The 14,736-nt window shown below is 42.0% G+C and overlaps 2 protein-coding genes across 2 annotated transcripts; one reads left to right on the forward strand and one right to left on the reverse strand.

Annotated features, from left to right (window-relative positions):
* The first annotated feature begins 1,380 nt into the window (after window positions 1–1,380).
* On the forward strand, window positions 1,381–5,379 carry LOC101762130 (agamous-like MADS-box protein AGL65). Its single transcript, XM_004979830.2, has 11 exons — window positions 1,381–1,949; window positions 2,378–2,437; window positions 2,521–2,539; window positions 2,633–2,697; window positions 2,793–2,808; window positions 2,907–2,968; window positions 3,216–3,312; window positions 3,477–3,527; window positions 3,652–3,782; window positions 3,903–4,314; window positions 4,884–5,379. The coding sequence occupies exons 1-11, from the start codon at window positions 1,765–1,767 to the stop codon at window positions 4,893–4,895; spliced, it is 1,110 nt and encodes a 369-aa protein (XP_004979887.1). The 5' UTR covers window positions 1,381–1,764; the 3' UTR covers window positions 4,896–5,379.
* Window positions 5,380–6,980: 1,601 nt separating this feature from the next.
* LOC101761713 (probable polygalacturonase) lies at window positions 6,981–11,124 on the reverse strand. Its single transcript, XM_004979829.3, has 6 exons — window positions 10,749–11,124; window positions 9,970–10,278; window positions 9,035–9,155; window positions 8,759–8,933; window positions 8,595–8,665; window positions 6,981–8,134 (listed from the first exon to the last, which is right to left on the reverse strand). Exons 1-6 carry the CDS (start codon window positions 10,761–10,763, stop codon window positions 7,464–7,466), a joined length of 1,362 nt encoding a protein of 453 aa, XP_004979886.1. The 5' UTR covers window positions 10,764–11,124; the 3' UTR covers window positions 6,981–7,463.
* Window positions 11,125–14,736: the final 3,612 nt, after the last annotated feature.

Genomic DNA, 14,736 nt, shown 5'->3' on the forward strand with positions numbered 1-14,736 from the left:
GTCGTGCAACCAAGGAAGTCCATATTAAGCCCCCTGGTGCCAGACCGAAGTGATAGCAAAATATGCACAGCTAACCCCTGAGGAAATGGCTAAAAGGTAGTTTATCTCCTGTTGTTCTTGTAAGCATGTGCAGTTCATGAGTATTATGCAATATAGTAAATATACAACAATTGCTTTGAGTTTGAGTATTATGCAATATATGATGAGGTCTTGAGTTTGAAGATCCATCACTCAATTATTCAAATATTTTAAAATATATTTCTAGTACACGCAAAGTATAAAGATATAATGTAATGCCATTAGAAGTTGTCTTATAGAAAATATAAGGACACTTAGAAAAGTGTCTCTTTATTCAAAGAGATATTGCCTGTAGTAGCACATTTATGATATATTAAAAATGACTCTATGAATGTGTAGAGATAATAAAAAAATTCTTGAAAAGACAAAATAATGTCTCTACATGTGAATTTGTCTATATGAAAGTCCGTATTGAGCCCGTTGGTGATCAAAGTCCAATCCCGAGTATATGTCATATGGTTGATTAGGAAAGAGTCATACAACCAAGAAAGTTCGTATTGAGCCTGCTGGTGCCGGACAGCTAGATGCGGATCCCGTTCTACGATCTTGACTTCGGCGGCGGTCGTGCTTCTTCATGCCATGCTTTTTCGAAGGTTATGTTTGATCAACATCATCACCTATTGATCGATCTTTTCTTGCAAAGCAATCTTTTAATTTGTGTCAGCATTGAATCTCTATTTTGTACTATCCGAAAACTGGAGTTTATGAGCTAGTGCATATGAATGTCACGGAACGATCTCATTTTTAAGGGCAAACTTGCTGGTTGACGGTTGAAAAAGATATTTGCTTTGATTTTTATACAAGGAAAAGAACAATGTCAAACACTGAAATAGATTAGTTTTCTCACTTTGTTGATGATTTTCTTTATTTCTTTCTTTGTTTCACAAACCTATTTCTTATACACTTTTATTTTGTCATTTAATATAATATATAATCAGTCCCTTTCATTTCCTATTTCTCCTATTTCTTGATATTTTATATACCGACAGCGTAATATCTCTCGGCACTTCCCCCTCAGCCATGCCGACTCCTAGAATTTGGCCTTCTCCCCGTCGCCTAGCGTGATGGTCGTTGTAGACGCGAACAACTTTTTATCCTTGTCGTTGCACCGTGCTGGCAACCCTATCGTTTCCTATAAAAAAGCCACGTGGAAAAAAGAAAATAAAACAGAAAATGATCAAAGGAAATGTACACTGTGAACCCTTCCCATTAGGTTGGTTAGTTTGCCCGCGTTTGCTGAGTTGCTGAACCTCCTCCCGCGCGTTTCTCTCTCTGCCTTCCTCTCCCTCCACGCACAGCCGCTCTCTCGTCCCCCTCCTCCTCCCTCTTCTCTCTCCTCATCCCCTTCTCTCCCGCCCCGGCCCGATCGACCCCAAGAACTGCCAATTTCGCCCTCCTCCTCCTCCTCTCCGCATTCACAAGGTTCCTCGGGCTCGATCGATCAGCTCCTCCTCCTCCTCCTCCTCCTCGCCATCAAATAAAATTTCACCGATCCCACGAGCTAGCTAGCCTCGCAGAAGAAAAAAGAACAGCTAGGTTATATGTTTCATGGATCGATTCTGTTGAGCTCCTGCGATTCGATTGCTTGGTGCAGCTGGATTCATTCAGAAATTCGATCGCTGAGGAGGGCAGACGGCTTTGTAATTGGTGATCGTCTTGACGAGGCGGAGGTCGTGATCTTCGGCGATGGGGAGGGTCAAACTGAAAATCAAAAAGCTAGAGAACAGCAGCGGGAGGCAGGTCACGTATTCGAAACGGCGGTCGGGCATCCTCAAGAAGGCCAAGGAGCTGTCCATCTTGTGCGACATCCATCTTCTCCTCCTCATGTTCTCGCCCTCAGAGAAGCCGACCATATGCATCGGCGAGAAGAGGTACCCAATTTCTGACCTGTTGATTGATGCTAATTTTGTTCTTGGTTTCAGGAGGCATGCTCATATTAAACAGCATGCATGCATAATAGATTTTCCTGCAAAAGTCCTATGAACATGGCTTACTTTTTTGTACTGAATTTAAAATTTGGGTTGGTTAACTTTTGTGATCGAACCATGATCAAACCGTAAGAAGAATTGATCTATATGTGTGTGTCTTTTCCTGTTTTCAATTCTTTCCATGCTGTTGAGGTTTTTTTTTTTTGAAGCACCATTTCCATTTTACGAATTTTTTCATAGTTCTGTTCTGATAATCCTTACATGAGTAGTTGGAATTTTTTTTCGGTAGGGAAATAGAAACTTAAATAGCATTTCGAATTATTAATAATGCTTGCATGTTTAGCTTTGATACCTTGTTCTATTATTTGCAGTAGCATTGAGGAAGTGATAGCAAAATATGCACAGCTAACCCCTCAGGAAAGGGCTAAAAGGTAGTTTGTGTCCTCTTGATCTTATAAGCATATGCGGTTCATGGGAATATACTAATTGGGAATCATTTCCTTGCGCTGAACAGGAAATTGGAGAGCTTAGAAGTAAGCTGTCTCAACGAATAGATTTATCCACACAGTTATTTTACCATAACACTTTTTCAGAATGACCTCATGATCTGCTTTGCTGTTCAAAAGGCCCTAAAGAAGACTTTCAAGAAGCTAGACCATGACGTAAATATTCAGGACTTCTTAGGCTCTGGGTAATTATGCCAATTTAGATATAGAAATCTCATGGCAACAGAGATGCCTAATTGCTAAGACTGTCACTGACGCTCTGTTTCTTAATCCATTGCAGGGGTCAGACAGTCGAGGTACAGTATAATGAACCAACAACTTGGACGAGCAAGTTCCGTAATTTCTTTCTTCTTTCTTCCTGTTTCTAATTTTGTTGGATTCAACAATTTGACAGGAGTTATCAAGCCATCTCGGTTCATTGCAATGTCAAATGGCAGAGGTTCAAAAGCGTGTCAGGTGAATAGCATTAACCCACTTAAGCAGCATCATAAATTCTGTTCACTATTCGATAAATGCAATGAGAATACATATCTCCTGAAATCTTCCCATTCAGTGCTCGCTGTAATTTTGCTTTCATGACACGTGATCCTGTAAAGGGGGCTCTTTACGTGTACTGTATTTATGATAAAATTATTGTAGCCTATCATAAAAATAATGGGCAAAAAATGAGAGAAGTGTAACAGCAGGGCGATTTGTTCTTCAGTTATTGGTGTGATCCTGAGAAGGTTGAGAATATCGATCATATAAGAGGAATGGAGCAATCTCTTAAAGACTCTCTTAATCGCATCCGAATCCATAAGGTAGACATCCCTAACCTTCTAGTTAACTTCTTAATTTTGCTTTCAATGTATGATATCTGAAGTATAAATGTCAAGTCAGGTGTTGCCATTGAAAGTACAAATTTCAGTGTTGTCAATGTTGTCACTCAATAATTCTAACTTCTGCATCAATTTGGGCCTCTCAGGAGAACTTCGCAAAGCAACACCTGATCGGCCTGCAGTGTGCTGCTGCTCAGGTAACAAGATTCAGCTTCAGACCTACAATGTCGGCCGGAATACAAGAGGTTTTTCAGGCACATATATCAGAGCTTTTTCAGGTTCAGATATCTGATATAGATGTTACTGCCTACAATTTTTCAGTTCCAGACCGACATGCAGTTGCCTCTAGGACTGACCGGCGATCCGGGCCCTTCGTCGTGGTTCCCAAACGCCGGTGCTGATGGGCAGCAAACGATGATGCTACCGGACGACTCCAGCCTGCTTCATCAGAGGTGAGCTCAAGCCCAAATATGTGCATTGCTCTGAAACATGAAATTCTCTCATGAACTGAACTGTTCTAACTGAAGAAACTTATCTTCTGTTAACTGACGAGCAAACTGTTCTTGACACAGGGACATTGGTTGCTCGACGAGCACGTCGCTGCAGAGCTACCCGGGCTACTTCAGCATGAGCAAGCAATCAACAGACACCGGTGGCGGCAGCGAGCATGGACAGCCGGCAGTGCACCAGCAGCCACCGGACTTCGGCCAGGCCGAGTGCCTGACGTCCCTGCAGCTGGGTGCACCGTTCCAGTACACGCCCTTTGACACAAGCCTCTTCAACGAAAGGATGTTCAGGCCGGATGCCATGGAGCTGCACGACGGCAGTGCAGGCATCGATTTCGGCGGCGGACACTTTGACATGTCCAGGTCCGGTGACGAGGCAAGCTTCCAAAACTGGGCATCAGCAGCATGCGGCGCATCCGTGTTCGACCACCATCAGCAGCAGCAGCATCACCAGCAGCAACAGCCATCATCTGCACAAGTGAGTTCCATGTCCGAGGTCACGCAAGTGGCCGTACATAAGAACAAACACCACTTTTTCAAAATTATTCTTACTTTCATTACAACTAATAACAAGTTATTGATTTCAATGATTACATGGGAATTTTTCTATTTACCATGCCAACTCTGTCATACTGTTAGGTAATTTCGCTTTCCTTTTTAACTAACAACACAATGGTTAATTTACTCAATGGCTTATCAAGCCTCTTGCTGTGAATTATTTTGCAAGAAACAACACCAGTGACCTGCTCTTTTCCAAGAATCATGCAATGGAATTATGCAGCCGAAAGTGATCCTTTTCTCCTGCATTGGATCTATAAGTTTTAGCCACTCGTCACAATGACTGAATCTTTGCTTACCATCTTACCTCTATCAAACTGTTAAGTAATTTCTTTTTCTTTTATAATTAACAACATCGTAGTTAGAATTAGATTGATGTAATGTCTTATCAAACTGTTAAGTAATTTCTTTTTCTTCTCTATTTGATCTATCAATTTTAGCCACTTGTTTAGGACCATGACTGAATCTCTGACAATCATATTCCTGCAGCAACAACTCTAGGACCTACCTCGTTTGATCAGGCCGTTGTTAAGCAAGATCCCTCTCAGCTCCAGCAAGTCGTAATCTGATAATCATATGGCGTCACTGGAGACAATTTTGCTCCCTGAAAGGCGCTATCATACTCATATCATTAAATTAATCAGCAGGGCGAAATGTGCTGGAAATATTGTTGTATAGGGAAATTGTCGATGTAAAATATACATTGATTGTAGCCAATTCTTTCTTGTAAGTATGATGAGATCATCTATCATGTAATCTACGGTATAGCCTGCCATAAAAGAATTGGGCACTTAGTTTCCATGCATTCATTCTTTGTGTAAAACCAAAAAAAATAATGGGATAAAAAAGAATAGGACACAAGAAGAAGTGTATTTTCTGGTGGGGCATCATGTAACAATAATCTATTGCTGGATGTACAAGTTCTGGTCGAGGCAAATTTGGATGCACATTTATTCTTAATTTAAAGCCACTTAGTTCCTCCCAAGTCAATCAAGTTTTTTGTTTATTGATTGGATATTGCATTTTGATGTTCATTTGTTGTAAGACACCGCACCCATTAGAATATTTGGCTATTTTTTGCATTTATTTTCATTTCATCTAATTCTTGATGTACCTGAATCTGAAACCTTTAACAAAATTAAGTTATATTAAAGGATGTGTATCTAGAGCATATACCAACATGAATCTAAGTCATGTTACTTTTTTGGACAGAAATGTGTATCAAACTTCACTGGTTCTGACACTTTCTTGGTACATTAGTTTTAAAATTTTCAGCCCCATTTTAACATAGAAAGTTGCAGACAAAGTTGTATATTATGCAGAGCATACCACTGTACAAAACATCACTCATTTACTATGGGAGGGAATAAAAAGGGATAGAAACTTACAAACATAAATATTAGATAAAATTGCAATGAAAGTCCATAAGTCATTTGAAGTTTGACTTTGCCTCCAATGAGTCATTTTGTTTCAAATGCCCAGCCCCACTCCCCCCCCCCCCCCCCTCTCAATGTACATGTGCAAGAGATTAGCATGTTTTAATAAATTACAAACCATCAATGTGATCCTTACCGATATTAGATACTTCTAGGTCTAGGAGTAAAGCCTCGACTGTTTTGGAGATTCTACAAATAAAATTATTGATTAGGGCTTAAATGTTGTCGCACTGATTTATGGAAAAGTTGAATGCAAGCTCTTGGACAAATTTGACTTGGCTAGCTCGACTTGTGGTGGTTCTACATCAGCGAAAACAAGTTGATTCAGTTAAGCAGTCTTTTTTTTCCATTCTAGGAATTCCTATGCACATTGAGGGGTTCTCATCAAAATTGAGTAAGGGGTGCGCATTTGCAAAAAAAAGAATGACTTTTGTGACTTATGGATTTTCTTAATTTTAACTAAATTTTATTGACCTATTTTAGATGTGAGTATAATAAGGCCTTCCACCTCCACTCTGTCTATACAGGTGTGGGAAAATTGAAAAAGGAACATGTCACCATATGATCACATTGGATTGGATATAGCTTCTAGATCCTTCTGTGACTTCTATCTAATAATATGCATTCTAATTTGTTTAACAAAGTGTCAACATTAGTAAAATGGCGCACCCTCAGATAAATGTGCCGCAGGATACCATATTCATTTGCCGCAACAATCAGAAACAGAATAAAAATTTTATTCAATCTAAAACCTAATGATGCTTTTCCTTTAAAAAAAAACCATGCTACCTTTATAGACCGTTTGCTGGCGCTTTTTGACGAGGGCAGTGTACAAGTTCAGTTGGTTAAACACTTCCTGCAGCCTCCTAAAAGAAGTATAATAAAGCTTCAACGACCTTTATGACATCAAGAGATTCCTCCAGAGAGTACAAGAATAAGGCCATGACGAACAGCTCAAACATCATCACCAGGCACCAGCTCTCCTCAAACATATTTATCAGTTGTTCAGCAGCAGGTGGCAGTTGAAGAAGCTTGCACAATTGGCAAACCTAACATGCCCTCCTTGGAGCAAAACATGCCACCAAGGCCAAGCTAATAATGTCCCCCAGAGAGGACAAAGGAAGCAATCAACATCAGTCTAACAACCCAATTGACACCAAATTATTTATATCAAGAAGCACCCTGGCTCTACATTCAGAGCCAGCCTGTCAAATTACAAGATAACATGTGATGGCTCTCAATCAGACTGATGCTCAAAGGGAGGTGGAATATACACAGATAATTTAATCATGATGTTGATAATTTATAACCAAATGACAATAGTATGAAGCAACTGTTCTGCACTCAACACCTACCAAAAAAATTTTCTTTCTTACAGATTGAATAAAGAAATGTAGCTGTACAAGCAAGCACCTAGCTGTCCACAACCCCACTTGATTCTTCTGCCTCAGGGATCATCATGCAGCTTATAATCCGAGCCTCGCGGCCATGAGAGGGGGAGTGATATGATTCTTTTTTTTATGCATTTATTGGGAAAGAATTGCGAAACGATCGCGATGGAGGCTCAACGTCACTGGATTGTACAAGGACTGGAACAAGAAATGGAAGGATGGACAGGGTACTCTATATGTGATTATGCTATTGCAATGGCACTGTACCTAGAAAGGGAGAAACAGATAGAAGAGCTTGAGGATGGATCACTAAGCTCTCTGCAAGGTTGAGGGAAGACAGATTGGGAGTACCCAGAAACATTTGAACATGACCAGGAACCTGAAGTAGAATCAGCAACCATCGAGAAATTGAGATTTGACAGGCAAATAGCTGTAAATGGGGCGCCATCAATTCCTGACAAAACTCCAACAGTTGAGATGTTTGTGCCGACCAAGTTCTTCATGGTGATTTGATTGATCACTGGTAGCTGGGATGGGTCAAAACTGTCATCTGGGTGGCTTGAACAGTTACCAGTGAACTCGATGCCAATATGGACATCTTCCATTTTAACATCAGAGACGACCACTTCCTTTATGTAACCCCCACGGCCTGGTGAGGTCTTGAAAGAAATGCCTTTGTAGGAATCATGGATCCGTAGGTGGTTAACATGAATATCTGAGATTCCACCTGACATCTCGCTGCCAAATGCAAGAGCAGCTCCAGAAGATGATAGCAGATCCACCCTGTTGATATGAATGTTAGAAGTAGGCCGCCCAAAGGAAATGCCATACTTGTCCCATCCACTTTTCAATGAGATGGCTTCATGACTAACACTAACTGTGCTGTCTTCAATGCATACGTTTGAACATGAATCTGGAGTAAGAATGAACAAACGGTGAAATAAGTGAATATTTCATGCCATGGCTGTAATGCAGAAGAGTGAATACTGCATGCCGTGGCAGTCAAGTGCAAAAGAGTGATGCAGTACGAAAACTTAGTTAGATATGGAGTGATGTTTTGGGACAAAAAGACAAGAAAAACTACAACGCTTAAAATCATAATTGGATATCCAAAGTTAGAGAGTCGTATGTTGAGGGATTTAAGACTACTCGAGTTCAAGGCATGTGGATTCTTAAATTATTTTTCTACCTTTTAAGCATATAATCATCCAAGCCTGAATGCTAGCAAGTACAAAGGAAAAAAAAAAGAAAAACAGATTTCTTTAGAATTAGGGAATTAAATGCTACCAGCAAGAATGACTTCAAATATCTATGCTATCTGAACAAAAAAACGACAAAAACAATGCACCAAGACTAGGGAAAAAAATTCACACCTGGAACTATGCCATCAGTCAATGGAGCATCCAGTGCAGTCTTAATCGTCACATTGTGAACCTTTACATTACTACAAAAACAGAAACAGTATGCATTAGTACAGATGCAACTAAAATTCACCAAACCACAACTTACACACAAAGCTAAGCTGATGGCATTGCACCTGCAGTACACTGGATGTATGCTCCAGGCTGGTGAATTTAAGAATGTCAAGTTTGAGATCACAATTTTTTCAGAATGCAGAAACTCCAGAAGATGAGGGCGACTATGGTTCAGCTCATGGGAGCGCAGCCACTGCCACCATACTGATCCCTGGCCGTCAATAACTCCATTATTCCCTGGAATAAGTGGATGGGACATGCAGGAGTTATCAAAATTTTCACTAAGAAACAGAACAACACTCTGCAATCAGTAACACATGACAGAAAAAAGTAGCTACCGGTTATGACAACATCAGTCAAGTTGTATCCATTTATTAAGCTTCGATGTCTAGGACCAGGAAGATCTAGCCCTTGGCCATAAGATGGCAAAGGTTCCACAATCGGCCACTGCGATGAGTCCTGCAATGAGGAAGAAATCAAAAAAAGATACTCCTATCAGTAACTTTAATCATTAACAAATACAGAAACCCTCGTATGTGAAAAAAATATTATTCCTTTTTACATCCCAAAACAATGTGAAATGTTAGACTTCACTGCTACAGAATTATGCACGACAAAAAAAAACAACATATGCAAGAAACTTGTGAATAACGACAGAGAAGTGATCACAATTTGCATGGCGGTACCTAAGCAACACGACTAGTCTTTTTTTGGCACACGATTAAAGAGATTAGCTTCACTTCAAAACTATGCAAAAGGTAACGGTCTCCTCTTGGCTTCCTCCCTCACAGCAACAGCTATGTTTCACCTTCCAAACATTACCTTCCTAGAGCAAAAGCAGACAGAACCAACTACAAGCTTGAACAAAACTTGAATCCTACTTATTGGGATATCCTCAGAGGATTTCTCCTTGCCAATCTAAGCAATAACAAAGAGCATAAGCGCAAGAAAGATAGCGTCCAAATCCACAGCATGTGACTTCAGCTTACACATGTCAAAATCACTACCTCATCAGGTACATCCAACAACCATATCCAAACAAACTGAGATGATCAGATCGGCATTACCAATCCTAACCACAAACAATTCAGCCAATGTAGCTTGAAAAGGATAGGCATCATCACATACATGCAACCACAACCAAAAGCAATTGTGCGCGCCCCTTAGCACTCCTCAAGCCAACGCAAGCAGAATATCTGTAACTACTACTGCCATAACAACCCGTGACAAGGAAAAGAATTGCAAGCAAGCCAATCGCCCCCATTGCCATTACCTTTGAGCCGATGATGACGGCGCCTTTCTCCAGGTAAAGGGTGAGGTGACTGGTGAGGTTGAAGCTGCCGGTGAGCCAGCGGCCCTTGGGCACGTACAGCTGCGCACCGCCCTTGTCGGCGAAGGAGCGGACATAGAACACGGCGTTCTGGAAGGCCACCGTGTTGAGGGTCTTGCCGTCCCCGACGGCGCCGAACTCGGTGATGGTGACGCTGTGCGGCCGCGACCCCGGCGGCGCCTGGTCCCCCAGCCGCCGCAATTCGCCGCGGACCGAGCCGAGCGCGGCGGCCAGCACCAATGCCAGGACAACCTGCAGAGGACGCCATTGCCATGGCCGCGGAACGAATTAGCAATCCAAACCCATCCAACACGAAATAGAAAGCTGAAATCTTTCGAATCAAATCTCCGGAACTTCGCTGAACCAAGACCACGGCGAGGAATCGCATCTCCGTCCTCACGAGATCTCCGGCGGGGGCGATCAGGGGAGCGAGAAAAGGGCCCGCCATTCCCTGACCAAGATCCCGAAATCGAGCACGGATCACACGGGAGAGGCGGCCGGCCAGTCGACAGCCACAGCGAAATCACGAACCCATCGCCCCACGCGCATAAAGCAAACGAGCGAGAATCCAAGAGCCGCCCATTCAGCAGCGGAGCAAGAAAGCGCCGCCTTTAATGGCGGAAGGAAGAAGAGGGGGGGAAAATCCAGAGAGGACGAGGAAACAACCATCGAGCAAACGATTCAATCCAATCCAATCCAATTTCAGAGGACAACGTACTTACTACTAGACCCTTCATGAGTCCGTCTCCCTCCCCTCTTCGCCGCCGCCGGAGATGAAGAGGGAGAGGGAGGCGAAGCAACGGCGACCCGAACCGCCGCCGGAGAACGCCGACCAACAGAAGCCGAAAAAAAATGGCCCCTTTTTCTCCTCAGAATCTGGTGGGACTACGGCGTAAAAGGCGGCGGGAGGAGAGGAGCAGCCGCCGGCTGCCGCCGCCGCTGCAGCAGCGAGGGGAGGAGATGCTGCAGCGAGCGCCTGCGGCGGCAGGGAAGAGGGGGGGAGGCGGAGGGAAGGGGATGTGTTTACAGGGGAGCTCTACTGCTACTACTAGTAGGAGTACTAGCAGTAACAATACTCTGTTTCTGGGTCAGTCTCTCCCTCCCTCTGCCTTCTCTTATTCTCTCTAATGTGTGTGATTTGATTACAAAAGGAGAAAGGATTTAAAATGGGAATTAGAATTGGAAGGAGGTGAAGGGGAAAAGGTTGTATTTGGATGAGTTGGCATTTTCATTTATTCTGTTTCTATTTTTTGGTTTGAAGAAAATGAGTTGGAGTTTTCAAGGATGGCTTTTGATTTGATTGATTGCCCAATAGGATACGGATTCAAAGGAAGGAGGAGAATTCAAAACCGATTTAGTGATGGAAAGGGGTAACTGAGGGGGTTTCTTTTTCTTCTTTTTTTTTTTTTGGTGGAGTATTGGTTTTTTGGTGTGTGGTGAGTTGGCACCTGGCTAGGATATGAGAGAGCTGTGTTGGTCTTGGGCATGAGAGAGAGAGAGAGAGAGAGACAAAGAATGAATAGATGAGATGATTGCAAGGTGTGTTATTTGGACCTTGTCCACGCTAGGTTTGCGAAACATTGCCGTTCATTTCGTGACAACGTGATTTTGCTCCTATTTTGGACAGAATGTGAGCAAAAACAATCGAATGAAGTTAAATCAACTTTGGACATTTTTCGAGTGGATTATCATGAATTGCATATTTGCATACATGTGTAACCGTAACACACGGAGGAAAAAAAATTGAAATCGGAGCCTCTTTTTAAGGTTTTTGCATCATACTACATTCATGGGGCATGCAAATAAGTTTTCAATACATGATTTGCCGTTCCATCTTACAATCAGCTTAAACTTGGGCGCTACTTAAGCTGCTATCGCTCAAAGTTTAGGGATGGATATGTAAATTTTATCTTTCAAAAAAAAATATGTAAATTTTCGGCAACAGTCAGTAACAGTCCCGAGATGGAAGCCCAATGCAGGCCCCAGTACAGGTCTGTAAACTTGGACGGGACCCACAGGGCAGCTGGCCCAATCATGATGACAGGTGGGGCTAGGGTCTTTGTGTGGGCCCACGTGCTGCAATCTGAGGATGGGCCCCTCCAATTCCTTCCTTCCTTGGATGCTTTGGAGCTTGGAGTGCCACTTAAGTATTTAACCAACATTTTTTTTTTGCTTAACATCATGTTGAGAAAAGTACTATACATCCACACACTCTCAAGCTTCTAGCACTTGCTTTAGTTTTATTTTATTATATGCACTAAAAAAGGAATTAATTAAGGAGGAGAAATAAACCAGGACTCTTAACCTTTGCTTAGTTTCCGGTGAGCAAGAGAGACACAATCATCATGCTCCCAGAACTAACCAAAATGGTGCCTGAAGACCATCAATCTGGATTTAGAACGTGATGAGATTGAGATGAACCTTATTGCAGCCACACTTAAATGTGGATTAGTTAATGCCATGTTGGCAAGCACCAATCGGCATCAACTTGGCGCTGAATTTTTGGCAAGAAGAAAAAAAAATCCGGCATTTATTGGTTTGGAGGTGGGGGCAGGAAAGGAAGACCACATCCAGCGCAGCACCGATCATACGGTGGGAGATGAGCAATTGAGCATAGTAGGTGAGCCATAATTGTTGCAAAGAATGTTCCTTCATTAGGGCAGGACCCAGCAGAGAAAACAGCCTTGCAATTGCAAACAGGGGTTGCCATCTTTGTCTTTGCAGAGATGGTGCAAGAGCAATGCTGTTCTATTCATCCACAGTTTTGCTTTGTAATTTGAACCAACAGGATAAGCTACTGTTTTGTTTCGATAGGAAAAAAAAAACATTTGGCTACAAGGAGTATAATCAGGGTGTGGATTAATAAATAGCTAATGAAAGTTTGATGAACAATTGCATGGATGGTTGCATAATTTGAGCACAGGATTGGACGTGATGTACTTTTGATGGCTATTTAATGTCCCATGTTCTCCATCCACGACATATGGCGGTCCACGCTAGTAGAATTTAGGCAAGGACTGCAATGGGGCATAGCCCTAATTAAGCTCCTATTAGAAACGAACTCAGAAGCTAGATCACAAACCATTAGGAGCAAAATACCATTGCTATTTGTTACAATAATATTTATGAAATATCATACGTAGATTTTATGAAACTACTCCCTCCGTTCCAAATTGTAGGTTGTTTTAGCTTTTGTAGGTATAGATATTATTATGCATCTAGATATAGTGTATGTAAAAATCAAAATGACCTACAATTTGGAACGGAGGGAGTACAGCTCAAGAAAAATCTACTTGCTCTGTATCGTGTTCCAATATCTAAACTTAATATATAAAATAAGTTGTAACAAAAATTTTAAAATGGTTTATTTAAAGGTAATATAGAAATGTCAACATCTTTAAGGTGAGCGGTTCATTCTTGCGAGCAGTCGATTGCATGCCTACGCCTCTCTCTCCTCTTATGTTCATGGGGATATATTTGTGTTACCAGCTATAAAAGCCACTAAAATCATGAATATAACACATGATAAAAGGCACACGTCAACAAATCTGAGTAAATAAAAAGACAATTAACAATTATTAACCAACTAATAGTATAATAAATTATAAAATTATTGGTTCATTATCAATACTAAATCACCTTTCACTAATAATGTGGATTATTACATATTGTAGCCAGGTATATTTTACCCACGGGTTGGGTACGCGGATATGGGTAGTATGTACCTGCACCCACACCTTCTTACCCGATCGGTATGAATTTTACCCATTAGTACACCCGTGGGTAAAGATATCTTTCCATACCCGCCTTCTTGTCGAGTAAAACGCATTGGGTACTTAAGTTTCGGGTACCCATTGCCATCTCTATACCCGACAGGTACAAATACCCTCACGGGCACAAGTATAGGTAAGAACTTGTACCCGCATGCGGGTATGGATATTTTAACGAGTGGAGTTAGAGTTAGCGGGTGTGGGTATGGGATGGCACTACCCAGCAGGTATGTACCCATTGCCATCTCTATTTGTGCAGTTTCATTGACTTGGACACATTCTAAACTTCCACGTCATTGACGATAGCTAGGCTATCGTTGACCTAATAAAACCTCTTCCTCAGTGTGCACGCGCGCGTTTTTGGAGGGGCAGGGGGAGCTGTACATGTCTTTGAAAAGAAAAATAGTGTGCATAACTTTCAGATTGAACATGGGCGGTGAACTCAACCTCTAGATTGAGCCAACCAATGCAACTTGTGCAGTGCAAGCGTTTACAACGATAGTTACCTCTCTGTCCAAAGAAAAAGATTTATCCTTAGACCACCAAAGTTTAAAGCACTTGTGCAATGGTCAAAATAAAAAAAAATAGAAGAACACGGCACTACTGGTCTGCGCATCTTTATAAGAAACGACAATGATCAAAGATGTACATTGAAGTGATCACTGAACTTGAGTGAGGCGCTTGTGATGACTTTTTTTCGATCTCAAATCGACGGGATCGGTTTTTCGAAGGTAACTCAAAAAGAGTGGGGACGCGTACGTGCATTTCGTAATACTTTTTTGCAAAAGAGAAAGGAAAAGCAGAGTTGTCCAAAAGACGATTTGTATTTCGACTGGATGGAGTATCGTCGTCTACATTGATCCACGTAGCGGCGCGTGGAGAGCGAGATGACGCGGTGACACTAGGACGGTAGTCGTGGAGGAGACCAGCAGGCAGCACC

The sequence above is a fragment of the Setaria italica genome, chromosome VIII, assembly GCF_000263155.2.
Source record: "Setaria italica strain Yugu1 chromosome VIII, Setaria_italica_v2.0, whole genome shotgun sequence".
Lineage (NCBI taxonomy): Eukaryota > Viridiplantae > Streptophyta > Magnoliopsida > Poales > Poaceae > Setaria > Setaria italica.

Excerpts from the sequence above, each read along its gene's own strand:
- LOC101762130 (XM_004979830.2), top strand. The coding sequence starts at position 1,765 with ATGGGGAGGGTCAAACTGAAAATCAAAAAGCTAGAGAACAGCAGCGGG. Across the intron at positions 2,969-3,215 it reads GAGGTTCAAAAGCGTGTCAG|TTATTGGTGTGATCCTGAGA; the intron begins GTGAATAGCATT and ends TTTGTTCTTCAG. Across the intron at positions 3,528-3,651 it reads TGCAGTGTGCTGCTGCTCAG|TTCCAGACCGACATGCAGTT; the intron begins GTAACAAGATTC and ends ACAATTTTTCAG.
- LOC101761713 (XM_004979829.3), bottom strand. Across the intron at positions 8,666-8,758 it reads ATACATCCAGTGTACTGCAG|TAATGTAAAGGTTCACAATG; the intron begins GTGCAATGCCAT and ends CTGTTTTTGTAG. Across the intron at positions 8,135-8,594 it reads GACTGATGGCATAGTTCCAG|ATTCATGTTCAAACGTATGC; the intron begins GTGTGAATTTTT and ends TTCTTACTCCAG.